The sequence below is a fragment of the Drosophila rhopaloa genome, unplaced genomic scaffold, assembly GCF_018152115.1.
Source record: "Drosophila rhopaloa isolate 14029-0021.01 unplaced genomic scaffold, ASM1815211v1 contig_3, whole genome shotgun sequence".
NCBI lineage: Eukaryota > Metazoa > Arthropoda > Insecta > Diptera > Drosophilidae > Drosophila > Drosophila rhopaloa.
Genome location: NW_025335123.1, coordinates 15855449 through 15882751, shown reverse-complemented (window position 1 = coordinate 15882751; position 27303 = coordinate 15855449). Strand labels below are relative to the sequence as shown.

Here is a 27303-nt window from a genome sequence, read left to right as displayed (position 1 = left end):
TAACGATAGTAAAATAGTATTTCCAATGGCCTGACTAATTGTTCTCAGTGTCTAAAGAGAGGCCAAGAGAGGAGCCGCCGGTGGCGATAAGCCGGCTCCGAGAGCATATAACCCAATCCCCTGCTCTTTGCCGTTTATTAGTCGATCGCCGGAACTCGAAAGCGATGGATCGTTGGCAGAATCGCGTGGCCGTGATAAGTGGCGCCAGTTCGGGAATCGGAGCTGCCTGTGCCCGGCTTTTGGTGGCCGCCGGTCTCCAGGTGGTCGGACTGGCTCGACGCACCGATCGCCTGGAGAAACTCCGGCAATCGCTGCCAGAGGATCAGAGGACGCGATTCCACCAGCACACCTGCGACGTTTCGCAGGAATCGCAGGTGGACAACGCCTTCGAGTGGATCGAACGGGAGCTGGGTGGCATCGATGTGCTGATTAACAACGCCGGCATTGTCCTGGGTGGCCAACTGATCGACATGCCCACCAAGGACATCGGCCACATCCTGCAGACGAATCTCATGGGCAGCATTTACTGCACGAAGTTGGCCGCCGGCAGCATGAGGCGCCGCCAGGTGGCCGGTCACCTGTTCTTCGTGAACAGCACGGCCGGAGTGGCCGGCTACAAACCCGATCCCGCGGACGAGAGCCTCAACGCCTACACGCCCAGCAAATTCGCCCTGACCGCCGTCCACGAGATCTGCAGACAGGAGCTGATCCAGAAGGGATCGAAAATCAAGACCACGGTGAGCATTAAACACATTTCTTTACATGAACAAAATTCCAACTCATATTACAATTTTTAAATATTTCAAAAAGGTGCTCAAACAATTTGTAATTGCTTATAATCATTGAAAATCATGTTTACCTAAATGCAAATTCCTGCTTTAACTTTATCAATTATTACAATGCTCTAAGAAACATTTGCTTTTAGACAGTGTTTCTTCGATTAAATGGCTTGAACAAAGTGAAAAAGTTAAAAGTTTTTCTGAAGTCCTTCTGAGTTTTTATAACACAAACTCAATGGATGTATTTTAAATGTCAATAAAATCATTAAAAATTCAGACCATGAGAGGGAATTTAAAATAAGTTTAAATATTAGATATTACAACAAAAAAAAAATTGTTTGCAATAATTTTAAGTCCCACAAACATAAACAAAAAACGGGAAAAAAAGGTTTAAAATAATTTGAAAAATTCGTCATATAAGAAATAATTAAATAAAAAGACATTTGATAAATTCCCTCAATCCTGCAGAGCATCAATCCCGGCTGGGTGGCCACCGAGATCGTGCCCGACGAGACGAAGGCCAAGTTGGGCGAGGTCATCCTGCAGGCGGACGACGTGGCCCAAGCTGTACTGTACGCCCTATCGACCCCGCCCCACGCCCAGGTGGAGCAGATAACGCTGCGGGCGGTGGGCGAGTACTTCTGATACTTCTGATAGCGATGGCAGCGATAACGCAGCCCCCGAGATTAGGCAATCGACTCGCCATGACAATCAAATGAAGGGAAACGACCTGCACACACACACACACTGCACACACTGCGGATACTCAATGGCCTCATTTGGTTCACCACGAAATTGTTTACTCTCACCTCATTTCATTTTACCTTTATTGTAACTGTTATGGCTATTTGTTGAGCACTTTTCCAACAAAACAAATAAATAATTCAGTTTTGTAAATTAACAACGACTCTGGAATCGATACTATCGCAAAGGGAAGACACATATTTGCCTAGATCTGGTTAAAAATGCATAGGCCATCGGTAACGAGTTAACAAAGTTGATAAAGTCTTTTAACGACATCGGGGGCATTTCATAAATATGCAAGTGGTTCCAATGGGCGGCTTAACTAACGTTCGCTGGTTAATAATGCAGTCTGTAATTTCTTACACCCATTAATAATGGTAATTCGAAATAGCTTCCCGGAAAAGTGTACACATTTCGAAATGAGAGTCGTAATTGTTTTAACTGATAATAGTACTAATTGGTCAAAATAACTATAAAATCAAACAAAACATCTGAAAAAGAATTAAGCTGTCATACTAAAACATGTTTGAACAAGCTGTTGAAAGTAGCTTAGTACATAAACACACAGGCAAATAACTTTTAAGTCAACTTTATCAACTTCATTTATGACATTGACTTAAGTGTTGTTTTATGTGATTAAATTAAGTCATGTGTCCACCAAGCTATCGCACAAAAAAAGTTTGGGATATGCTTTTAGTTGTGGCCAAAATAGTTTGGCCAGACAAACTTTTTCGTGTGTGTGCGTGTGTGTGTGTGTGTGCCCGAAAAGTTGTTTGCCGCCACCACATAATCATGGAATTAATTTTAAAATATATTTCCTTGTGGCAATTGTGCGAATAAATTCTCCAAACAGAGTCAGCCAGCCGGATGAATGCCCACTTGGGCTTAGTCGAGTTGAATGTTACGTATACGCGTATTACGTATACGCATCGTTTCGCGACACGATTTGGTACTTAGGACCACAGCCTCAGTGGGCCATGTAATTGCACTCGCTTAAAGGTCCACGAAAAATTAACAAATTTTCCAACATTGGCGCCGCAAACTTTCGCGAGTCTGCGGTCTCGTGGCCAAGGGGCTCAAGTCAAAAATTCGAGGCATCATATACAGAACCCATATTATCTCGACGTAATTATTTTATTTCAGTTTTCCGCTGCGAACAGGCAAAGTTTTCGCCGGCATCCCTTTTTTCAATGCCACCCATTTCAATGCTTGTATTTTGGCTGCAAAGTGAAAACTTTTTCGAACATCACATGGGCCTTAACCCCCAACTTCGTTGCCTTTCCACGAATTCCTATCTCTGACTAAATTGTAGCGAAACACGCATTTCTTTGGCTTTGACTGAAGCAACTTCTGTTTACTCGGTTTTGTATCAAGTGTCAATAGAAATGGATGTAACTTTGAACTCACTTTTGTCAGTTAAATACACTAAGATAATACCTTAAATTCATCCAATTTACGCAACGAATAAAAGTAGTAAATTGTTATAGCTTATGTTTGTAAGTTTAAAAGTAATCCCCAAGAGATTCAATAATTATATCGTGATCTAATAATTAATAACATTTAAACCAATTATTGTGGGTCCTAAGATTTTTAATAGTTAAAATTATAACTCGGCAATAATCTAAATACTTTATCATCATTTAATTAGGTAATCATATTTAAATTAGGACTTATCAAGGGTATTTTAAACCTTATACATTGGTACTTTTGAAAACATTCCGTGACATGTGAGAGTTCCTTGGAGCTTGTGTATCTAGTCTGTGTTGGCAAGGAGTATGCCAGTTCGCCTGTCTGCCAGTTAGACAAGTTTGCTTTTGTTTGGCATATTTCCCGAAAGCCCCCCGACGCCTCGCACTTCACTCATTTCCGGCATTTTGTTTTAATTAAATTTATAACAAATGTCATATAGCGCCAAAGTTTTGCTGCCAACCAGCATGTGAGACATTTTCCTGCGCGCCCTGGCAGTGCATTTTCTTTGGGGGCTCTTAAAGCCAAGCCAACAGATACTAGAATCCAGCTTTTCAACGGACTAAACCAAAGATGAGGGTCATTGAGGAGACATCCTTGAGCTCTACAAACGGAAGTGGGCTTTTGAAAACTAAGACTTACATCAATATCCTTTGAATAAACTTTGCGTTTTAATCAAAAACTTTTTATTACCTAATTTAAATTATTCATCAGCTTCAGCTATAATCCAGAAATAGAATAGCAAAATTAAATCGACTGCAAATAATGGTTTTTAATTTATTTTTTTGACATTTTAACTAATAATTTTAAAATAAGTTAAAAGACTTTAGTTAACCGTATACTCTGTATAATTACTGATTAAATAGCTATTTAAAAAATATGTATGTACAATCGGTCTGGTATTTCTAAGCTTTATTTAGAAAAGAAAACAAAACGGCACATAATTATTGTAATACACATATTTTATTGTTTAGAATCTTACAATTTTATTAATAATGTGCAGAATTTAAATGTTGTATTAATATTTTCGTAGAGTCCGAAGTTGCTTGGAATTTATATTTCCAACCGAAAATGCCCCTTAAAACATAAATGCACTTTAAGCCTGTTTTGGACAGAAGAAAACAAACTTTCTGGCCATGTTTTCAGGCATAACCAGTTTAAGTGAAATTTATTTTGGCCAGACTTTACGTCGATATCTAAGGGTTTTTCGAGCGCTGAAGAGGGGCGAAAGTCCACAACAATATGCAATATGTTTATGGCATTTTTACCCCTGGACCTCGAAGCCTTTTTTTTTTGTGTTTGACTCAATTGAGGAATTTTTGGGCCAGGTCCAGAATAATTTCCCCCAATTTCCACCTCCTCCTTTTGCATTTCTGCATTGCGGAAGCTGTGGCTGCCGCTAGTTTTGGCGTTTTGAGCAGCTTTCCCTGCTTTCGACATTTACGTTATGACAAAACTACCACAGCCACTTTGGGAATTCTGTTTGGGACACTTGCGGCAAATATGTGACGACCTTTGAGCTCCCAACAGAATTGCATCCGAGGGCCGACGAGCTGGAGAAATGCGTAGAAAGGCCCAGAAATTGAAAGGGACATCGATCAAAGCTAATTCCGGCCTACGCCATGGCCAGCAATAAATTTAGAATCCGGTTTTGCATATGGCAAGGGCCTTGATTGAAATTTGCGGTGGCTTTATTAACGAACGAAAATGGCATTTGGTTGCTTTCTTCGACAGTTGCCATGTACTAATTTATAGTCAATTATTGCGACAAATATGTAGCAGGATATTAATCATTATGTATTACTTCAGCAGTTCATTCCTTTCATTCGAACTTCAGTTACAGGTTTTGTGGGATTGTAAAGAAGAAACCGCATTATTAGCCAACAATTATTTCGTCTCTGTCTCCTAAAAACTAACAACTAACAAAATGTGTTATCATATTATTATATTTGAACTTAGAAATTATTTTTCACCGTGAGAGCCCAAGCTACTTATTTAAATTCATGCAAATTGTATGTATCTTCGAAAGAGTTTACCTAATGTTAAATAACACATTTGTATGATTTTATTTGCGATGTATTTCAAACTATTCACATCCAACTGAAAATTGAATAAAAAGTTAACGAAAATTCAAACGCAGACTATCAATTTCTGACATAACACAACTCCAATTGCCCCCAACCAATTGCAATTAGGAGCGTACATATATCGTGATTGCTCTTTTGTGGGATGTCAATCAAAATTGATCCATGGGCGGTGGTAAGGGGGTAATTTTTCCGGCCTCATTCGGGTGAAAATTCGGTCATGCTCGGAGTGCTCAGCCATCATCGTCATTGTCAGGCAATTTGCAAGCTAAACAAAGGCAGACAATAAGTGCCAAGAAAATTGCAAACAGTGTCCCATCATCGGCTGAAGTCTGAATTTCAGATTTTCAAACTGATGAGGTTTTAGCTCAAGCCATAGAAAGACAATTCCCCGATTGCCATACATCCCAGGTGCACTCTGAACCCAACTTTCCCAGCTAAAGAAAGGCAAAATTTTAATAAAATCCATACACACACCGAGGAAATAGTTCAAATAAAACTGCAGACAATCAAACTGCACAAATATTACAACAAGTCTGGGGCTTTGGATGCCTGCAAAAACATTGACAATCCCGATGGCAAACACATTCCGTTTACTTTGCATTTGCATTTAATGAAGCAAAAACAGAGCTGCTGGATGATTTGAATAGCCACGAGTTTCCTTTGTAATTCTATCAAAGGATATTGTATCCCTAATCGCCCATTATTCTGCATTATTGGCTTGGATTATTATTCCTAAGTCTTTTGGAGATTAGCAAGCTTTTCAAAAGGATTGGGAAATAGCATTTGAAACTTGTCATATATAATTTAACGAAAGAAAAGGATTTGCCCTTTTACATACATGAAAACTTAATTTTTAAAAATTAGCAAACCAGCAGACAATAACGTAAAATTGAAAATATAGTTAATTTTATTTTTCATTTCTGGTAAATTGGCCTATTTTTTCATTAGATCTTTTTCTGGCGATGTGCGGAGGGCAATTGCATTCGCAATATTGAATTACACTTTAGCCCACATGCATGCTCACCGTCAGTGAGAAAAAATGCGAAAAATATAAAATCCGGAAAGGAAAAGCCGGAAAAAGGGACCCGGAGCCACAGTTTGGTTGCACGATGATGGCGCGTGCGGCGTATTAACTTTTTGCCCTTGCTCATAAATTGCAGCATAACGTTTCGTTTACATGATTAAGAACTTTTCACTTCGCTCCGCGGCAGCTTTGTGCAGCCGGCGAACTTAGCGAATGAAATGAGGGGGTAAAGATCCAGAAGGGCAAAAACTTGTAGAACTCTGTTGAATTGTAAACAGGGCAAAAATTGAGTAGTAGAAAGTACGCAAATAAAAGAGAGGCCCAAAAAGTTTTCCAGCCTTTTCCCATAACAGTCTCTTCTTTTTTTTTGCATAAACTTTTCCCGCCTTCCTTTATTTTTTGGTATGCTATTTCATTTGCTTTGGTGTTGGGCAACAATCCCTAGTTTTTCTTTTGCGTGTGTTTTTAAGGACTCACGCCCCAGCCCCCAAAAGTCCCACAAAAGAATGGCCAAAAAGTTGTCATATTTAAGACAAATATGTTAATAGCAATGGGTATTTGGTTAGGTTCAATTTGCGGCGAAAAAATCACAAAACCCAGGGGGATATTCTTAAATACTTCATATAGTAAAGCTATTTAAGCCTCTTTAATTGATTAAAAATATTGCAGCGATTTGCTTCCAAAATCCATTGCTTTTATAGACTTTAAAGGGTGACAACAAATGCATATAAAGTCATTGAGTAGTGTACTATATGCAATGACTGAAATCAATAATAGACCGAGTAACTAAAATGAAAGCGCATTTGCAGCGCTTCTCTGTCTCCTTTCCGCCAGCACTTTTGGGAAATTAAATGCATCTCCTTGAGCTGAGCCCATATTAAAGTGGATCCTTGGGCGAGGGTTTCCGAGGGTTTTCAGATGCTCCTAAGCCGCTTAGTGGCGACACAAAAGTCACCAGCACGAATGTGTGGACATAACAAAGGGAAATGGTGAGAGGGGAGCGGGGGAGTGGGGAGTGACGGCCCAGCTTCCGTTTCCGCTTTTTGCTGTCGTTTCCGCTGCTCGAGGCTTCTGTGGCGATGAAGACATCCCTTTAAAGAATAATAAATTTCCAACACTTTTTCAGTTTGCCACCACTCCCAGCTCGATTTTCACAACCTGTTGGTCTGCGCAATTTATTTATTTCATCGTTTTGAGCAATTACACGCAATATGACACATGCAGCTATACAAATTGCGTATACGCCATCAGCTATTAAACAATTATTGAGTGTTCGCCTTCCGTTCACACCTTCTCAGGTGCCGAATAATTGTCAACTGCAGTATCAACTGAAAAATCTGAACGTTCCACGTACAAGTCAATAACACGCCCACACATGAATTTTTGCCGAAAAAAATGAAAGCAGTGAAAACTAAGAAATGCATTTTACATAACAGCTACAAAATAAAATATATTTCCAAGTATTTCAGACATTTATTTGTATTTCTCCTTGGTAAAACTTGGAATATAGTTTTGGCTTATATTCAAATTGGTTGCCGTATTTATTTAGCAAAATACAAGTTAACTACTCCGGTATAGTTTTGTATTTCATTAGAATAAGCAAAGCATTTGATAAATAAAGATAGAATTTAATGTATTAATTGGTTATTTTTGTGTAACACAGATAAAATCAGAAACATATGCATGAATGGCTTAATAAATAAAAAAATTAATAACAGCAGTTTTTGTTCAGATTTTATTATTGGAAATTGTAAGCGTAATAAATAAAGAGATTTCTTTTTATACCCTTGCAGAGGGTATTATAATTTCAGTCAAAAGTTTGCAACGCAGTGAAGGAGACATTTCCGACCCTATAAAGTATATATATTCTTGATCAGCATCACCAGGAGAGTCGATCTAGCCATGTCCGTCTGTCCGTCTGTCCGTCTGTCCGTCCGTCTGTCCGTCTGTCCGTCCGTTTCTACGCAAACTAGTCCCTCAGTTTTAAAGCTATCTGCTCGAAACTTTCCCAAAAGTTGTCTTTCTATTGCAGGTAGTATATAAGTCGGAAGGAGCCGGATCGGGCGACTATATCATTTAGCTGCCATATAACTGAACGATCGGAAAAGCCATAACTTTGGTGTTTTTAAAGATAAGAAGTTGGGACTTTCTATGGGTTTTATTTTTGGCCAATCAATCCGACATACCGAATTTCATAAGGATCGGCCGACTATATCTTATAGCTGCCATATAACTGATTGATCGGAAGTGCCATAACTTTGGTGTTTGTAAAGTTAAGAAGTTGGGATTTTCTATGGGTTTTATTTTTGGCCAATAAATCTGACATACCAAATTTCATAAGGATCGGCCGACTATATCTTATAGCTGCCATATAACTGAACGATTGGAAATGCCATAACTTTGGTGTTTTTAAAGTTAGGAAGTATTAAGTATTAAGTATTAAGAATGCATCACATGAATAATTTTGGAGAATATAATTTACAGAGTATTCTGCAAGGGTATATCAACTTCGGCTCCGCCCGAAGTTAGCTTTCCTTTCTTGTTTAGAATAAAATTTAGTGTTTGATCTGCTGAACAGCAAAAAAGAGTTGAGTTTTTGCAGTCAACACATGCAATAAATAATGGATTATTTGTGAATCATAAAAAGAAGAAGTATTTTTATTTTATGGAATAAAAATATTGATGTCAATATGTTATCAACAAAATGCAGTATTATTTATGGCATATTTAAATAGACATTTTTGTGCAATTGCTTGAATATTTAAACTCATAGTTATGGTAACCATTATTTCTGTGCAGATCCTTGAACTTTATTTGAGGCCAAACCTATCCTTTTAACTGATTTATGCTTTGCCCACTGCACTTTTATATGCTGGTGCACAAAAGAACCCGCATAGAACGGAGAAAAAAGGAAAGTGATGGGCCCAATGGGCAGAAAAAGAGGCTTGAGCAACGGGCAGAGCCAGTGATTTGCATGCCAAATTGAGGATAGTTTGTTGATAGTCTGTTGATTTTTTCCTGTTCCCGGTCCTTCCACTTTTTGCTGCCATTAAGCTGATTTGATGCAGTCTATTTGAGTAAGTATAATCGATTTATCGAAATGCAATGATAAGTATGCAAATGCTTTTAGCTCTGATGAAATGTATAAAAGCTTTTACTTGTCGTAAGGCGCAAGGCCCTTTGTTAAACCTTTGATTTGAAAAGTGTATTTGCATATTTAAATGGCGGTCATCGAAAAAACCAAGTGAAGGTTTGATAATTAATTAAGGCTAATTATTGGACTTCTGTTTTGTCACTTAAGCCTTTCCAAATGATGGGAAAAGTTCAAGCTAATTATTACACAAAAAACACATCGTAGTCGATATTATAGCAACTTGATCCATCCGACATAAATTTAATAGTTGCATATCTTTTAAGATTGTGGTATAATTTTCTGCATTCAATTCGAATCCCAAACTTTATAATGTGATTTTTAACTTGAATACCTCCATAAGCTTGTGATTTAATTCTCTTATAATGGACATTATTTAAAATTATATCTGCATCGAACAGCTGCAAAGAGTGTGCACAAAAAGACAATTAATTAACCATCCATTTAATGAAACGAGTTTTTTGGTAACTTTTAAGTACTTTAACTGTGCAGGTTCCAATTTAAAATTTTAGTATGACACCAGACAACGAGAATGAAATTTAAAAAAATTGCTGGCCATTAAAAATAAAATAGAGGAAAAAGTTTGCGTAGGAAAAAGTTGCCGGACAAAAGATAAAGCTGCTCAACTTTCCATGGACAAAATGCCTATCATTTGCACGGAGTGAGGGCAAAGGTTCCGGGTTGATGGGCGTGTCAAGCTGGGATCAAACTCGTAACAAAGTTTTTTTATTTCTAATAAGGATGTGGAGCAGCTCTCAACTAAATTGCCAAAAGTGCTGGCAATAATAACAAAGCCCCGGACAGGAAATATGCACTGCGGCTAATTGCAAGTGCGTTGAGTGAGTGCACTCAGGTTGGGTCAACTTTTGATCGAAGCTATTTGCACTAATTAAAAATCCATCACGTAATGAACCCAAAGTTAGCTGCATGCAACAGAATGCCTTGGGGCAACACAACCAATTCTGTCAATTTAAATTGAAGCCATCAATTGATTACGAAAAAGTTAAGGTGCACTTAACAATATCAAAATTGCACTTGAAACTTTATTAAACTTGTTATGGAAATTATTGGATATTTCGTTTAAACATTGAAAACTGTATGGCTTTCAATGAAGATTTTTATAGGCATTGGCATTTTACTTCTTATTTCTAGAGCTAATTTTACTTGGAATATTTAATGACAAAATACAAATGGCATTAGTTGACCATGTATTTGTTTATTTTAATGCTACCTTTTGGACAAATTACCATTGATATTTGGGTCAGACAATGAGTTGATGGCAGAGTGCAGGTACGATAAGCCTTTCCCATGATAGATATATGATGATTAATAGTGTTCATAACATTGTAAATAAGTGGCAAAGGGAAAAACTGGATAGTTAGTGAATTGGACATAGAAATGACATATGGGATTGGATTCGAGTGTTTATTGGTGAGGAAAACGTGAAAGCTTATTATCAAACATGATAAGCTTGTAGTTAAGCTAATATCGTTAGTTTATTTTAAATATGCTCGGATAGACCCAAGTACAATCATAAATTCCGTTGCCAAGTTGTATTAGTTTATAGATTGAAAGACAAACAAATTGAACAAATTTTGGCAACAAGCTAAATTGATTATGTACCACTCCTTGCCATCCATTTGTAGACATATAGACTTATATATATATATATGTATATATATTGGCCTTGGGCATGAAAAGGACCGTTCAAAAATTGTCCAAGCATGGAAAACGATGAACGGAGAAATGCGGAAAATAAGAGGAGGAGGAGGGAAGTCGGATTTTCTTGAGTGGGGAAAAACCATTTGCGGACCACTAGACGAAATTAGCTGGAGAAACGCTTAGTAATGGCAATTTCATAAATTTATCTTCTTGAATGCGTATTTATAGCATATTTGTGGAATCGTTGGATGTGCACGGGTTTTGCGTTCATTATTACAATTCAAATATTTATGCGGCCATTGTTTTCGAAACATTTTTCATTTATTTATTTAAATTTTCATTTTTCATTTGACGTCACTGCATTTCATTTCGCTTCGTTTCGATTTGTTTCGTTTTCACTTCCCGGTTCTCTCTCTTCACATTTTGTCGCCTCATTTCCCCCCGTCATTTTTCAATGGTTTTTCTTTTGTTTTATTGATTACGCACATTTGAAAATCAATCAGCGAAGCAATCGCTCGGGCCCATTGACTGAAGTTTTGTTTATTTGTTCATTTTCCATTCACTTTTTTCTGCGCCCGATTCTTTAATGTTGGTCTGGGCAAGCACTTTGCTCCTAATGGCCAAAAATCGAGGGGCTAAATTGCCACAAAAAATGCTGTACGACGTCTCGAGATACTGAGGTCATAGAAATATATTTTTAAATCTATCGAAAAAGCTTCCCAGAACAGAATAAATTATTTTTTAACTAGTTAAGGTAGCTCTTATGCCTCTTTTATGATTTAAATGAAAAGATAAATTCACTTACTTAAAATATTTCAACTTAATTTATTTGGCTGATAAGTTCAATTATTTTTCATTGACATTTCAAGGTAATATTTTTTGATCAACTAAAAGTGAAGAAAATGCGATTTGCTTCGCTACCTAAGATGAAATAAATAAAGTTGCCGTAAACACGCATACTTGACATTCACGTATACTTGATATGTTTTCCCCTGGCATCATGGTACAATGTTGTTTATTTTTTTGTTTTCTCCGACTCACAAAAAGGGCAACGCATCCTTCGAGTATCCTGTCTGGTCGACAAACAAACATCTCTCTTATGTTTGTGAAAGGGAATGCGCCTGGGAATATATGTATTCACAAAGGATCGAATCTCGTTTCTCCTCTAACTGCAGGCAATTTTTCTATTTTCCACATCATTAGTTTTCAATGAATATCTTTGTTGCTGTAGTTTTCTGCTGGGTTAAGTGTCCCGCCAACTCCTCGATTCTCTGGCATAAGCAAATAAGCTTATAAATTGGCCAGGACCAAAAACTTAGTCGAACGAGAAACTGGCCAAAAGGGAAAGTCTGGGAGGAAAGAGAGCAAGTTCAATAGCAGCCATAAATCAAAAACACTGCCCAGGGGAACGAGAAAAGCGAAGACTTTTTCCTTCTTTTTTTTCCCCAGATTTTTTCCTATCGTTTGGGGCGGGGTAAGTGCGTGTGTTTTGCCTGGGGCAATTGTAATAGAATTAGTTTCTTTTCTTGTATTTGACTTTTTGTCGCACGTTAAATAAGCAATATGAACAGCGATTCCGATTTCCGCACAACATTCATGCACGAGCGACACTGGGAAATCATTTGAAGTCACTGCAAATGCCCTGCGGTCGACAACATCTTCATTATCGCCTTCAATTATCACTATCATCATCGTCGTCGCAAGCAGGACAAATTTCGTATAAACAGAAAACATTTTTCTGACAAATCAAGCAAATCAAAATCAAAGTAAACACGCAGGACAGGAAAAAATAAAAGCCAGTGACAATTCTGCGGCCCTTGGCTTCTTTAAGGACATTTATTTTCTACCAAGGGACCAGGAGTCGCATTCAATAAAATCAAATGACCACTTTTTGCACTAACTCTACACACAAAATTGTTGATAGAAAAATATTTCCCCATAATGGCAAGGTAGCTGCAAAAACAGAATAGGAAACGAAAGTAATTTATCTACATTTTTTATCAGAGCTTTTCGTGGAACCGGTGTGTTAAGAACCCCAAATTGACCATAAAAACGCCCACTGTTTTGAGTCGGTCTATCAGCAAATGACTGTGTCATCAGCCTTTTAGCCACAAATTATACATTTTTATGGGAAAATATGTTAAAATAGCATGGAGTAGGCGTTACTCAGGCCTGAAAAGGGTTTTTATTTTGATGCGACAGACACCATTCAATAAGAAATAACTTTAAAATTAAGTTGGCATTTCAATTTTTACAGATTTTACCTGTTTAAATTCAATAATCAACTATCAATAGCAATAGCAATATACCATTCTAATCAGATTTATATTGAAAGCTTAGCAGATTAGTGTTCTCATTATATTTTAACGTTTATTCCATTACCTTTGGTTTTGTTCACTATAATTTGAATGGATCCATTTATTTCAATATTATTTGTTGCTACTTAATTGCATTGTGTCCTTTGCCGAAACTCATATCGCTTAAAGGTATTTACTATTTGTTATTTTTTGCATTTACTTACGGTGGCTGTCACATTGACTAATTGCATGGATTGTATGCTAACAAAAAAAACGGAAAACAAAGGCCAACAATTGTCCGCGATGCGGATGAAGCTGCGGAAAGTGGCAGGGGAAAATTAATTCTCATGACATGCAATTAGCCGATTTACATTACTGCAAAACAAAGGAGTTTCGGGGGGCGAAAATAGGGAGGAGCACGTATGAAAATGACCGCATTTCACTTTAAAATATCCTGGTGTTTTTGGCATTCTTTTGTGACCGAAAGATTGAAAACCGCACTTAGCCTTTCCTTTTTCTTTTTGGATTTTCACATTTTTTGACAAGGCGGTTTTGTTAGAAAATAAATATTACAAGCCATTACACCATTTCTTAAATAACATATACACATTTTCTTTGAATATTAACACTTCAATATTATTTCTTGTTATTACATTTTGCAAAAATTTTCTAAAGGAAAATTTAATAGTGAATTGGAAAATTTTTGCCGTTGCCAGTTAAACAAGCTGAATTTCTTGGGCAACTGGGAAGTGACAAAAGCCATTAGAGTTGGCTTAAATCCTTTTTATAGATTTATGCCTTTCATTGGCGCCAACAGCCATTTACCAGCTTCCCAAAATCGTATTCAATGTTTTGGCCCATTTAACTAATTAAATTTTACACGGTAAGATTGCGATACAAAATGAGGCAATCGAAGATGAAATGCTCTATTGTCTATAAGAAGTATATAATTAATTCTTTATTCAATTCAATTAAACAAACAAATTTATTTCGAGAGAAAAATAAATATTTGAAACATATAGAGTTTCATAATTGCATACTTATTTTTAAAATCATTTTTGAATTTTTTAGTTATTTCAAATTTGACTGAAACTTTCTTATTGTTGGCATAATTGAGTCTTTTAAAACTTTTTGATCTTTTGTAACTTAATTTGTTTAAAACGCAAGTTCATATCGATTTCAGTGCATATTAATTCTTGGAAATGTAAAAGGACTTTATTGCTCACGTAGTGACTTTAGGAATGCTTACCACTTCCTTTAGCCAAAGTGACAACGATGCAAAACACCGAAATGAAATGGGTATGTAGAGCAGACCCTCTAGCACCGTCTTCGGTATACAATGCTTCTATTCTTGGGCAAAAGTTTGGCCTTCAAATATTTTATTTATATTTCATTAAATATAAATGCGTTTGCTTTCCAGTTAAGTTGAGTTTCAGTTGGGCTCAGCCCATTCTCCGCCCATTCGGACCAACAAGTTGCCAGTGAACTTTTTTGTCCAGTCTGGCTTGCCTCCATTTCCCTTCCTTTTTTTAACCCTTGGTCGTCTGGTGAAATAAAACCGAATAAAAATATAAGGACTACAAAGGGAAAAGACGGCGAAATGAGCAGTCGAGGCCAAAGGCAGCCACAGCCGTAGCGGCAATTATAAAATAACAAAAATGTGGCGAGGATGGCAAAACAAAGGGGCCATTGACTCTGCGGCGGTGGCTTAAAGCCAAGTTCATTTTGGGTCACAGGGATTGCGATTTCAACTCTTTGGCCCACGAGCAGGTTTTTTCATTTCATAAATATTCCCAATGGCTTAAAGAACAACAGAAAATCGATCTAAATTGTTTGCCACCCCGGAAACGGTTTGGACTCCATCACAGGCCATTTGAGTTCAGCTTAGTTTAGTTTAGTTTAGCTCGAGAGTTCAACGACACGCCATTAAGAGGGCGAGGCGGTGGCAGGGTATTGGCCCAGTATTGCGTGCCATTTATGAAGACATTTCTTGAGCACCATTTGACACCTTTGGCCCCAATAAGTTGAGCAATTTATGTTACATGGCAGACCCTTAAATTTGTCATCAAAAAGTTTGCACAGTGATCTGCTGATGGAGTGGTTAAGGGCAGGACACGTTGTTGGTCCGCCACGAATAATTTATTAGGTTCTAAACAATGATAAATTGTTTAAAGTGGGCCCAAATAATTAAATAATTGATCGACCTTAAGCAATGAGAGATAATTCAATACTTGTTCTTAAAAGCATTTATTCCCGAACCCATTTAAAAACTTTTTCAAAACATTCTACATTTAAACATAACTCTCAGGTAATTTTAAAGTTTGCGACATGTGAAATCAAGGCCCCAGGTTGGGCGCCACTTTAATGATGCCATGTGTCAAAGGAGGTTTAAGAGGCCTTCGATTTGTTTCTTGCACGGCGGTTTTCTTGCCGGTGCCCGTCATTAATTATTGGCTCACGTCAACGTGTTTATATTGTTACAAGGCGTTGAAATTAATTACCCACTTTGACAAGACCACGACTCCTCTTTTGACCACGATCGTTGAATAATCGTGGCCGAATATTGTTTGCTCGTTTCTGTCGTGTTTGCGTTTCGGTTTACGCCTTTGGTCTTCGCTGACCACGAAACTTTTTTGATTAATTTATTGGTTCGTGTTCCCATTCCCAGTTCATAGCTCAATTTCGTAGTTGTGTGTGCGCTTCATTGTTTGCTTGTAACAATCGACAAATAATGATTTATGCATAGTCAGCATTTTAACGTTGGACTGCCTCTAAAGTTTCCCCGTCACGCAACCTCATGAAAAGTTAAGGGAAATTATACAGAAGCATGGATAATTCAGCTGTCCCTTTATCAATATGGGAAATAACATTTACAATCAAAATGTATTGATTTATCCAATAAGGCGAGAACATTTTTCAATTACCCCCCCGCTGATGAGAGAGTAGTGAATTCGATATTTGCCAGGCATACTGCTTGGGACATTATCAAATTTCAGACGTCATTAGGAGTGGCAGGCTTCATCGGTGGAGGTGCATTTGGATAATTATTGATTAGATCAACGTTTTCGGCGTTTCCAGTAAAAGCAGCGATGTGTGCAATGCGAGAGCCTCTCCCCGAAGCTACAAACATACGAATAGGTAGTCGGGACTAATTATAGCCCCGCATGCAGGATATGGTCAGGCTATGGTGGTCCTGGTCCCCATCCTTTGAGTGGTTTCTGCGGTCCTCTGTGGCTGCCTTTGTAGGTACGGCATCAGCAAACGCCCACAACGGCAGCAGTGAGTGGCTTTCGCCCCGGCCGCACAAGTAATTGTTGTTGAAAGCATATTTAATTGAAATATATTTCAAGTGGTTAGCGTACTAGGAATTTTTACGTCGAAACATAACTTTACTAATTTGTATGTGGTTACAAAAAATCCGGCAAACTTTGGCACAATGCTTTTTTATTCGCAAGTGACACAGATATCTCTAGTCTTTTGAAATCACATATAAATTTATTTAAAAGTACGCAACAATGTATTTTGCTACATGAAGTCCGATGGAGTCATTACTAACACCTTTTTATACCCTTGCAGAGGGTATTATAATTTTGGTCAAAAGTGTGCAACGCAGTGAAGGAGACATCTCCGACCCTATAAAGTATATATATTCTTGATCAGGATCACCTCCTGAGTTGATATAGCCATGTCCGTCTGTCCGTCTGTCCGTCTGTCCGTCTGTCCGTCTGTCTGTCCGTCTGTCTGTCCGTCTGTCCGTCTGTCTGTCCGTCTGTCTGTTTCTACGCGAACTAGTCTCTCAGTTTTAAAGCTATCGAGTTGAAACTTTGCACACACCCTTCTTTCTTTTGCACGCAGTATATATGTCAGAACGGCCGGGATCGGCCGACTATATCCTATAGCTGCCATATAACTGATTGATCGGAAATGCCATAACTCTGCTGTTTGTTAAGTTAGGAAGTTGGGACTTTCTGTGGGTTCTATATTTGGCCAATCAATCCGACGTACCAAATTTCATAAGGATCGGCCGACTATATCTTATAGCTGCCATATAACTGATTGATCGGAAATGCCATAACTTTGGTGTTTGTAAAGTTAGAAAGTTGGGACTTTCTGTGGGTTCTATATTTGGCCAATCAATCCGACGTACCAAATTTCATAAGGATCGGCCGACTATATCTTATAGCTGCCATATAACTGATTGATCGGAAATGCCATAACTTTGGTGTTTGTAAAGTTAGAAAGTTGGAATTTTCTATGGGTTTTATATTTGGCCAATCAATCCGACCTACCAAATTTCATAAGGATCGGCCGACTATATCTTATAGCTGCCATATAACTGATTGATCGGAAATGCCATAACTTTGGTGTTTGTAAAGTTAGGAAGTTGGGATTTTCTATGGGTTTTATTTTTGCCCAATCAATTCGACATATTAAATTTCATAAGGATCGGCCGACTATATCCTATAGCTGCCATATAACTGATTGATCGGAAATGAAATAACTTTGGTGATTTTAAAGTTAGGAAGGTGGGATTTTTTATGAGTATTAAAAATGCATCAAATGAATAATTTTGGAGAATATAATTTGCAGAATATTCTGCAAGGGTATTTCAACTTCGGCTCCGCCCGAAGTTAGCTTTCCTTTCTTGTTAAGTTTCTTTTTTTCTTTGCATTTCTCTGTATTCTTTGCAGCTTATTATATATATAATATTTTAATGATGTTAATGGTTACAATATTTCTTTTACAACCTCGTTGAAATAGGTATGTCATTCCAGCATTTGCAGGGTTTTGATCAGAAAACCAAAACTAAAGTTGATTTTTGGCCATACAAAAATTAGTAAAAGGTTTTCGGATGGAACTTAGCCAAAATACGATGCACAGCCAAAAGAAGGACTATTTTGTACAGCTGAGGATTAAAACTATTGATTCAAATTGATTTGGAAATTGTTAATTGGGTGATGGTGTTAATTTTTTGTACAATTTTTCCCCATTTTTACTAAGAGTTGAAAGTGTTACCGAGATGGAATCAACGTACAATCCATAAATTCAAATAAAAATGTTTTCAATGGCGGAACATTTTTTGCTGCTTTTTTTTGTACGCAACTACAGAAGACTTTTCGTGCTAATTGGCTGATGGCTTTGAATCGTTGCAACATAAAAGCCAATCATCGGCCTTAATGAACGATTTTAATAGCCCTGCGCCAACAGATTCCTTGTGCTGGCAATTAAAACAAAGCATCATCATCGTCATCATCGTCATCATCGTCATCATCATCAGCATCGCCAGACTTTGCATATTAAAAAAGCTGACCGAGCTCTGGCGATAAATTAAATTGAGTAGCGAAACCAATACAAAGGCATCATTTCATTTATGATATACCCACTCGATCCGCCACCCACTTGCCACCCACCACCCATCACCCACCACCCAGCTCAAGGCTGTTGAGGCAGCTGCTGCCGCTCTTGCTGTTGGTTTTTGAGGTTCTCTTCGCTTCGTCTCGGTTTATTTTTATCCTGTTCATCCTGCCTGCGATTGAATTTTTACCATGATAATTATGTTTTCTGCTCTCTTTTTTTGTTTTGCTTTTTTTTGAATTTTTTTCGTTTTTTTGTGACTTGTTTTTGTGTGCCCTGACAGCACTTAATTCATTTAAATGCCTCACAAAGTGAAATATACGCAGCTCCTCCGTGTTTGGTTTCAGTGCGGTTTTGGTCGCGTTTTTAAACGCATCGTAAATTTCTACTCATTACGAAGCAGGATTCGCTTTGGCTTGACTAATTAGCTCCACGGCATGTGTCCCTCTATACAGCTTCCTGTTCTATTTTGCACACCCTTTCGATGCACCATCTGCACTAATTGGCCACAAATTAAACATTTTTAATGCTAGTTAATGGGGTTAAAATACTAACAAAAAATGACAAGATAAAAAGGATAAATAGAAACCGTAAGCTCCAATTGAAACTCATGTAGAAATTGTAAGAGGCTTAAATTATAGTCCTTTCCACGTGTAACAAGTCAATTTTTTTCGTATTTAGCTAGTAAACTTGCAGTTCTCATTAGGAGCTATGATCAGATTAATTGTTTATTTCAGTATTTTTATACCCTTGCAGAGGGTATTATAATTTTGGTCAAAAGTGTGCAACGCAGTGAAGGAGACATCTCCGACCCTATAAAGTATATATATTCTTGATCAGGATCACCTCCTGAGTTGATATAGCCATGTCCGTCTGTCCGTCTGTCCGTCTGTCCGTCTGTCCGTCTGTCCGTCTGTCTGTTTCTACGCAAACTAGTCTCTCAGTTTTAAAGCTATCGGATTGAAACTTTGCACACACCCTTCTTTCCTTTGCACGCAGTATATAAGTCGGAACGGCCGGGATCGGCCGACTATATCCTATAGCTGCCATATAACTGATTGATCGGAAATGCCATAACTTTCGTGTTTGTAAAGTTAGGAAGTTGGGATTTTCTATGGGTTTTATATTTGGCCAATCAATCCAACCCACCAAATTTCATAAGGATCGGCCGACTATATCCTATAGCTGCCATATAACTGATTGATCGGAAATGCCATAACTTTGGTGTTTGTAAAGTTAGAAAGTTGGGATTTTCTATGGGTTTTATATTTGGCCAATCAATCCGACCCACCAAATTTCATAAGGATCGGCCGACTATATCCTATAGCTGCCATATAACTGAATGATCGGAAATGCCATAACTTTGGTGTTTGTTAAGTTAGGAAGTTGGGATTTTCTATGGATTTTATTTTTGGCCAATCAATCCGACCTACCAAATTTCATAAGGATCGGCCGACTATATCCTATAGCTGCCATATAACTGATTGATCGGAAATGCCATAACTTTGGTGTTTGTAAAGTTAGGAAGTTGGGATTTTCTATGGATTTTATTTTTGGCCAATCAATCCGACCTATCAAATTTCATAAGGATCGGCCGACTATATCCTATAGCTGCCATATAACTGAACGATTGGAAATGCCATAACTTTGTTGTTGTTAAAGTTAGGAAGTTCGGATTTTTTATGAGTATTAAGAATGCATCATATGAATAATTTTGGAGAATATAATTTACAGAGTATTCTGCAAGGGTATATCAACTTCAACTCCGCCCGAAGTTAGCTTTCCTTTCTTGTTTTATTATACTAATATAATAGGATTAACTGTTGATATCAGTACACCGGAAGAGTCACCATTTCACATAAAAGCATTTCAAATATAACATTCCTCTTTAATAACATCTAAAAGTAGGAAACAGTTGTGGACTCTTCAGTCGAAGAGCGGTTTACGGTGGACCTAATATGTCAATTTCGTTGCATACTTTGCCGGGAAATCAAGTTAAAAGTGCAACCGACCGCAACAGGTGCAAAGAGACACGCCCACGTTGCCGTCGCCCACTGTCAAACTTTTACCAAAATGGACAAATTAGTGGACCTTCCTTTTTGGATGGACGCGGGCGTAATCGAATGGGCGTGGACGCAGAAAAAAATGGAATTTATGGTCAGACAACCAAAAAAAAAACTGAAAAGTCAAAGGTACCCAACATGCGGCAGATTCAAAAGTGAATTTGCAGGAACCTTCCACATCAGGAGGCAAAATTCGGAAGGTAGCCGATGCCTTTGAGGCATTTTCGGCATTTTCCTGTTTCCCTGCTTGTTTTTTTTTCGAGTTTCTATTTTGGCCATGCGTGTGTGTCATGACTGCCAAATATTGGTTTCCGCATTTCAATGCTCTTTTAAAGCTCAAAACAAATTTGAGGAAATAAGGTTGGCACAAATATGAATCTTGTTATAGAGTAATATTTATATCATTGCTTTTACAATTTGCTAAACGATATTTTATTGGTATCCAAGGTCCAAATCATTATCTGAGAGTTCTCATTTATTAAACAATTATAATTCCAGGACCTTCAAACAACCACCAATAAATTGACAGCATACACGCTTACTGCATTTCTGTCAAGGAAAATACTTTTTTGTTTTTAAAATTAAACCTGGCAAAGTATTGTATAATTAGTGCTCTGACTTGCCGACCAACTAAATCCCTAATTTAATTGCTTTTCTGTCATTCATTGCAAGCCCGTATGTGAATTTTAATCCATGACTTTTGGTTTGCATACAAAAATAGTTCAAATAGTTGTGAAATGTGTAGGTATTTAGCCACTAGCCTACACCTTTACCAATTAATTTAAATCAATTTTTTTTTTAATCGCCCTTTTTAGGAAGTGTATCGAAAGTTCTATGGCTGACTTTTGTCACCTTGTTTGTATTTTGGTTGCCATTTTTTTTTGTTGTTTGTCGATTTTTGTTGTGCCATTTTTTGCTTGCTTTGCTGTTTGTTGCTTTTATTTACAGTTAATTTTTATGCCATTTTCCCAGTCCCTTTTGGCCTTTTTTTCCGGGCTTTGTTGTTTTGGCCCTTGTTTTTCCCACAGTTTTTTCCAGCACTTTTCTGCCTGCCCGTTTCGTTTTTGTAATTTTAAAAACTTCTCGCTTGTTGCGTTGACTTTTTCACAAGCTGTTGGCATTGTTTGGGACTTTAAGTCAAAACTTTAAGATGGAAAATGCTCGCAATGAAAAGTTGGTCGGAAATTGTAGCCTGCAATGGCAAAATTCTCATTTTCATTGCGCTGGAGGAGTAGATTTTTGTGGAAAACATTTGCAATGTGCAATTTTCCCCCACCAAGAAAATACCCGCTGGCGGAATTTTCGCCCTTTCATGCGTTGTCGAGTTATGCGTCAGACAAAAGTTATTAAAAAGTCTGACTGAAGGTACATATGCCGGGGTTCTGCGAAAGGGGATGCCAGAGCAAAAGGCCAACGGAATAAAAACAAAAGGAGCAAAAATTCAGTTTCGTCGCCGCGGCGAAGGAGAAGCCTTGAAAGTAATTCTGCTTCCTATTTCCCACGGGCTTTCGTTCTGCATCTCCTCACTTCTGCGGACTTAAATTTGCACTAGAATTTCTAAGAGGAAATTTTATTAAATAAATTTACAAACATTTATTTCTCCTTTTTCTTTTGCTAATTTTCTAAGATTTTATTGTTGTTCTGCATCACTTCTTTTAGGAAAAATTATACCGACCATTGTGCTAAACTGAACGTTTCAAATTTATCAAAACGATAAGCAAAATAAAGCTTGCCAGTATTTCTTACTTTACCTTTTTGCTTTAATGCATTTGTTGAACAGTTTGACTTTAACTTGAATATTATACATAAATTTCTTGAATTATTCCTCATTTAAATTTTGCAGTTAACTATTTATTGGGGTTTTCTTTAATTTTTTTTCTGTAAAAAGTTTCCTGGTCATTTTTTTTATATAATTTCCCACTGTTCCTTTCTACAGACAGCTTGTTCCCATTCAAGAGCTCAAGCTCTACTGCCAACTAATTGCAAAAGCTACTCCAATGAATGAAAATTCTAACAAGTTTTGTCTTTTTGCAAAACTTTCAGTTTATTTTCCTTAAACTTCCACATTTTTTTCATCTATACTATAAACTAAACTACCAATTATTATAAGACCACTCTATTGGTATATTTTAAAGCTTTCACAGCTAATTTAGTGACCTGAATTAATTACTGTTCATGTTTTAAAGCTATTTATATTTTCATTAATTCAATAGTTGTAAGGTTTATACACAAAAAAAGCCCAATGTATTTTAATTTGCAATAAACAATATCATAGCATATCATAATAACAGTATTTCTTAACATAAAGTCCTCAATAAATCACTGAAAAATCTGCCACAACTTTAGTTTGTAGTACAAAAAGAAACATGCCAAACGGAAACTGCTAACTTGTTGCACAAAATGAAATTTAACAAGAAAAACAAAGCGAAAACAGGAAAGCATGTTAAACTTGCAGCGACGAGAGGAAAATACATTAAACCGAAACTTGGCAACCATAAATCACAATCACGGCCACCTAGCTGCAGTTGGCTAAAAATTGATAGAATTTTAAATTTCATCGTGAAACTTATTTGTCGTCTATTTTTGTGCACAATTGTTTGAGGGCTTCAACGGTATTCGATCCAGATCCAGATCCAAAATGGGTATGGGTATGAGTAGAGGGTGGAAAACTGGCTGGCGGCAAGTTTTTGCTTTGAAATGGAAATTGTGGAAAATGTTGGGCTGCTGTCTGGCCGGGACATTGAATGAAAACAAAAGTGCTGGCAAAAGTTTGAACAGCAGCTGACTGCCACCCTTTCAACTTGCCTTCATGTTTCCACAGCCATCGGAAAGGAATATAATCGAGGGTGAGGGGAAAGCGGACGGGCAACAGCTGCGGTCACAAAAATAGCACTTGGGATACTAACTATAAATTGCGACCATTAACGTAGACATCTTTGCAGGTTTTTAAGACATTGTTTAGCTTCAATTAATTTTAAAATTTATTTGTACTAAGGCATTTTTTTTTAAATTTGGATTTCAACAAATTTAGACCGAATTAAAAAAAAAATGATTTAGTTTTATTTGTTTTTTTATAGGCAAATTAATTGTATTCGCTTCCAAAAATTATTATTTTGATGGCAATTGTGCTCACAAAAAGCAAGAATAGAAGGAAAAAAGTCAGATGTGATTGTGCACGAGGCGACAATGCATCAAGAAGGGCCCTAGTTGGAGCAAATAAAGGACAAAAAATCACACTCACTCAGCAACACACACACAGTCGCACCTACGAATACAAGCTTAACCATCTCGCACACACTCAATACACACACAATAAAGAGGAACCAAATAAGCTCTTGCCAACTATTTGAGAAGCGTTTTGTTTCCTTCGGCCAAGAAGAAGAGAGCTTTGCACTGAATTTAGGACACGACAAGAAGTGCAACTAAAACAAACCTACATCATTATTGTTCGAAAAACTTTCGCAGGACTAAGACCCTGAAAATCGCCACATCTTACCACTTAATATTCATTTATAAATTAAATTAATAATGGCAACTGTTAATTGTAAGCGAGAATCCACTTAAAACCAAAACAAAACTACCGCTACTCCTTTTTCATTAAAAAATGTTTGATGTTCATTATGAGCTTCGTCTACAGTACTTTCTATTTAGTTTAAGGAATAACTTATTCTCATAAATTTAGCATATTGATATTACAATATTCCATTAGGAAATTAGTTGGGATATTTAACTTGAGTGAAATTCTGGTTGCTCACCTGCTTTTATTTCATAATTCATAAGACACATACCCGAAGATCAAGTAACCTGACTTTTATTCAGAACATTTTGGTGACAATGGGGCCAAACAGGATGTGGGAAAGAGACAAAGGCGTTAGAGGGAGATGGCAAAGAACGGGAAGGATAACAGATGTGGGTGGCAGCATTTGGTATTAGCAAAAGAAATTAAAGTACAAATCCCTTTGGTGACACTAACGGCAACGGTGATGCAGACAAAACAAATGAGAGAGACGGCAACTGGGCGGCGGAAAGAGATGTCACGATGGGAGGATGGCAGGAGCGAAAGAGACGGCACGACCGCAGACACAGGCAAGAAGTTCAGCGACTGCGGTTGGCGTAAATAACATAAATTAAAATACAATAAAATAGACAACGAACTGTTGTACTTTCCCATGCTACTTTCTCCTTTCTCCTAGCTCTTAGAATTACTCGTTTCTGGCATTGATTGCCTCAGTGCGAGTTCGTTGCTCATTTGACTCGCCCACAAACTGAGGCAATGGCAAACTAAAGTGAATGACTTCTAAATTGCGAAAACAAGACAAAGTGGTAGCATTTTTATGCACACAAGCTACAACGTCATGGATTCCGCCACTGAGAAGAAAATTGATGTAACTTCTGCACCCTACCGGAAAATCTATTTTTTCTATTCCATGCCGCTTTTGAAAATGGAAAAAAGTTGTAAAATACTTATATATAGTCAATAAATTCTGCTTTTATTATATAAGAAAACAATAGACTCAAGACATTTAAAAATGGCAATCAAAAAATTTTTATGTTTGACCTTTAAATATCTGTTTTAGAAACATTTAAAACCATCTATTTCCTGCAGAGTTTAAAAATCAATTTGAATCATGAATTTGAATTTTTAAAATTGCAGACTACGGCTTTATGACAATCACAAACATAAATGTTTTTAATTTAAAACTGTGCAATTCTTGCTTTACAAAATATTTCTAAAAATTTTTCAGTGCCTTCACATTTTTTTATCGTGACTTTAAAATTTTGTGCACTCTATCATCCCTATTCACAATTTTTGCATGGTGCCCATTAGCAAAAAAACAGAGCAAAAGAAGCAAATTTGGAAAGCTTTCGTTGAGTGTGTGTGGAATATAAGATACACGCTTATAAATGTAACTTTTGGCGGTGTTCAAGGGTGCTTGGCAGCGCAGTTAAGTACTTTTTATTTACCTTGAACTTGCGAGAGTTGGCCGGGCAAGTTTGGCACACCTAGCTAGGAAATTTACCTGCCTTCCAGCACCACAATATACCCCGGTTGGAACAGGGTATTAAAAGGGTTTTTTAGCTGGCAGCGATGCAAAAATGTTCTCATTTAAAAGCCATAAACAGAAAGACAAAACACCTTACGTGATCTTAAGCCCGAAATAAAAACAGAAAGAGGCCAAGCGAAAAAGCTTTTGGAAATATTTTGAAGTGTCCTTATTCTTTTTTATATGGACTTTTCTCAGCACGGACAGCAGAATAATGGTTGGAAAATGGAGCAGCTCAGACAGACATGAAATAACAATGAAACTAAAACTTTAAACTGTCTGTCAACTTGCTAGGATATCAGCAGACATGTTGAGGACTCCCAAGGAGCAGCAAAGCACGAAACCGAAGACAATTGCTCCTGGGGGAGGATTCTGAAGCAGGCTGCTCTGTCACTTATCGGGCCAAACGGACAACGGGTTCTCCACTCCACTCCACTCCACTCCGCATCCACATCCCCATCCACATGCAGCTTCCCCTCTGACCCCTTTCAACTAGGACCTTCGGCGGCAAATGAACTCTGAACAAATGAACTTTCAACTCAATGAATTAGACAAGAAATCCACAAATTTAAACGAAAAATTGAGTTTCCAAGTAAGCACTTTCCTGGGCTAAATATTCTCAACCATTTTGAAAAGACAAATTAAAAAGCTGAGGCAGGAAAATGTACAGCTATTTTATTAACTTTAAACTCCATAAATGGGAAACCATCAAGATTACATTTTGAATCGAAAAATAGAGTAAAATATTTTCAACCATTTCTTTAGGAATTCCAAAATGTATTATCTTTTAGAAAACATCGAGATGACAATATTACTTTTAAATATATATCTACAAAACTAATAATTAAAACCGCATAGAATTTATCAAATCATGAAACTTTTACAACCGATGTTTAACTCGTTTTACTGATTAATTTTATACCCGTTCAAACTCCTTTCACAACAGTCTTTTTGAAATTCGCATTCAATTAAGAACTAAAAGTGAAACATTTCTCTAAGCCATTTTTCAAGACAACTTTCAACTTTGGCGGCTAGCTGAAAATCAAATTTGGCTTTCAACTGGGCTTTACCGAGATACGCGTTTGACTACCGGGAATAACTTCGGTGTTAACGACAAACTTTCAGCGAACACTTTAAGCCACCACGTTCACGGCCATCACATTGGGAATTTCCATTGAAACAGAGAGAACCCGGTTTCCTTGTTTGGCTTTCAACTCCCAGGAGTTGGTGGAAAGATGAAGAGCGATGGTTAAAATGAGTTTTCAACTTTCTGGCGGCGTCATATATTCGATAGAAACGTGACTTCGTAACCCGTGCGTTCACCTGAAGACAGAGAACCCCGTCTTGATATATGAGACTGGGATTGCCATGGAAAAACCCCTGGACTGCATTCATCTTCATTCGTCCGTTTCCTCATCCTGAAGAAGACATCTGAGCAGAGTTACTTCTGAATAAATGATGCCACAACCCACAAGGAGACTCCACTTAATTTATCAAGAACACGTGTATGAATATTGTGAGAGCTAAGCAACTAGCCCAATTGGTAAGGCTGTATAAAATATTCAAAATTCGGAAAGTACAAATAAATTTTGTTCAATTTAAGCTAAATATGCACTTTTAGTCTTATAT

General features: G+C 37.4%; 2 protein-coding genes across 14 annotated transcripts in view; one reads left to right on the top strand and one right to left on the bottom strand.

Annotated features, from left to right (window-relative positions):
• Nucleotides 1-27303, bottom strand: part of LOC108048467 (eye-specific diacylglycerol kinase) — a 129628-nt gene that overhangs the window by 60610 nt on the left and 41715 nt on the right. The gene's annotated exons all lie outside the window — the stretch shown is intronic.
• On the top strand, nucleotides 131-1554 carry LOC108048468 (farnesol dehydrogenase). Its single transcript, XM_017129158.2, has 2 exons — nucleotides 131-737; nucleotides 1248-1554. The coding sequence occupies exons 1-2, from the start codon at nucleotides 165-167 to the stop codon at nucleotides 1422-1424; spliced, it is 750 nt and encodes a 249-aa protein (XP_016984647.1). The 5' UTR covers nucleotides 131-164; the 3' UTR covers nucleotides 1425-1554.

What these genes read in the sequence shown, in the direction of transcription:
- LOC108048468 (XM_017129158.2), top strand. Translation starts at nt 165, where the DNA reads ATGGATCGTTGGCAGAATCGCGTGGCCGTGATAAGTGGCGCCAGTTCG. An exon ending in GATCGAAAATCAAGACCACG is followed by an intron (nt 738 to 1,247) that starts GTGAGCATTAAA and finishes TCAATCCTGCAG; the next exon opens with AGCATCAATCCCGGCTGGGT.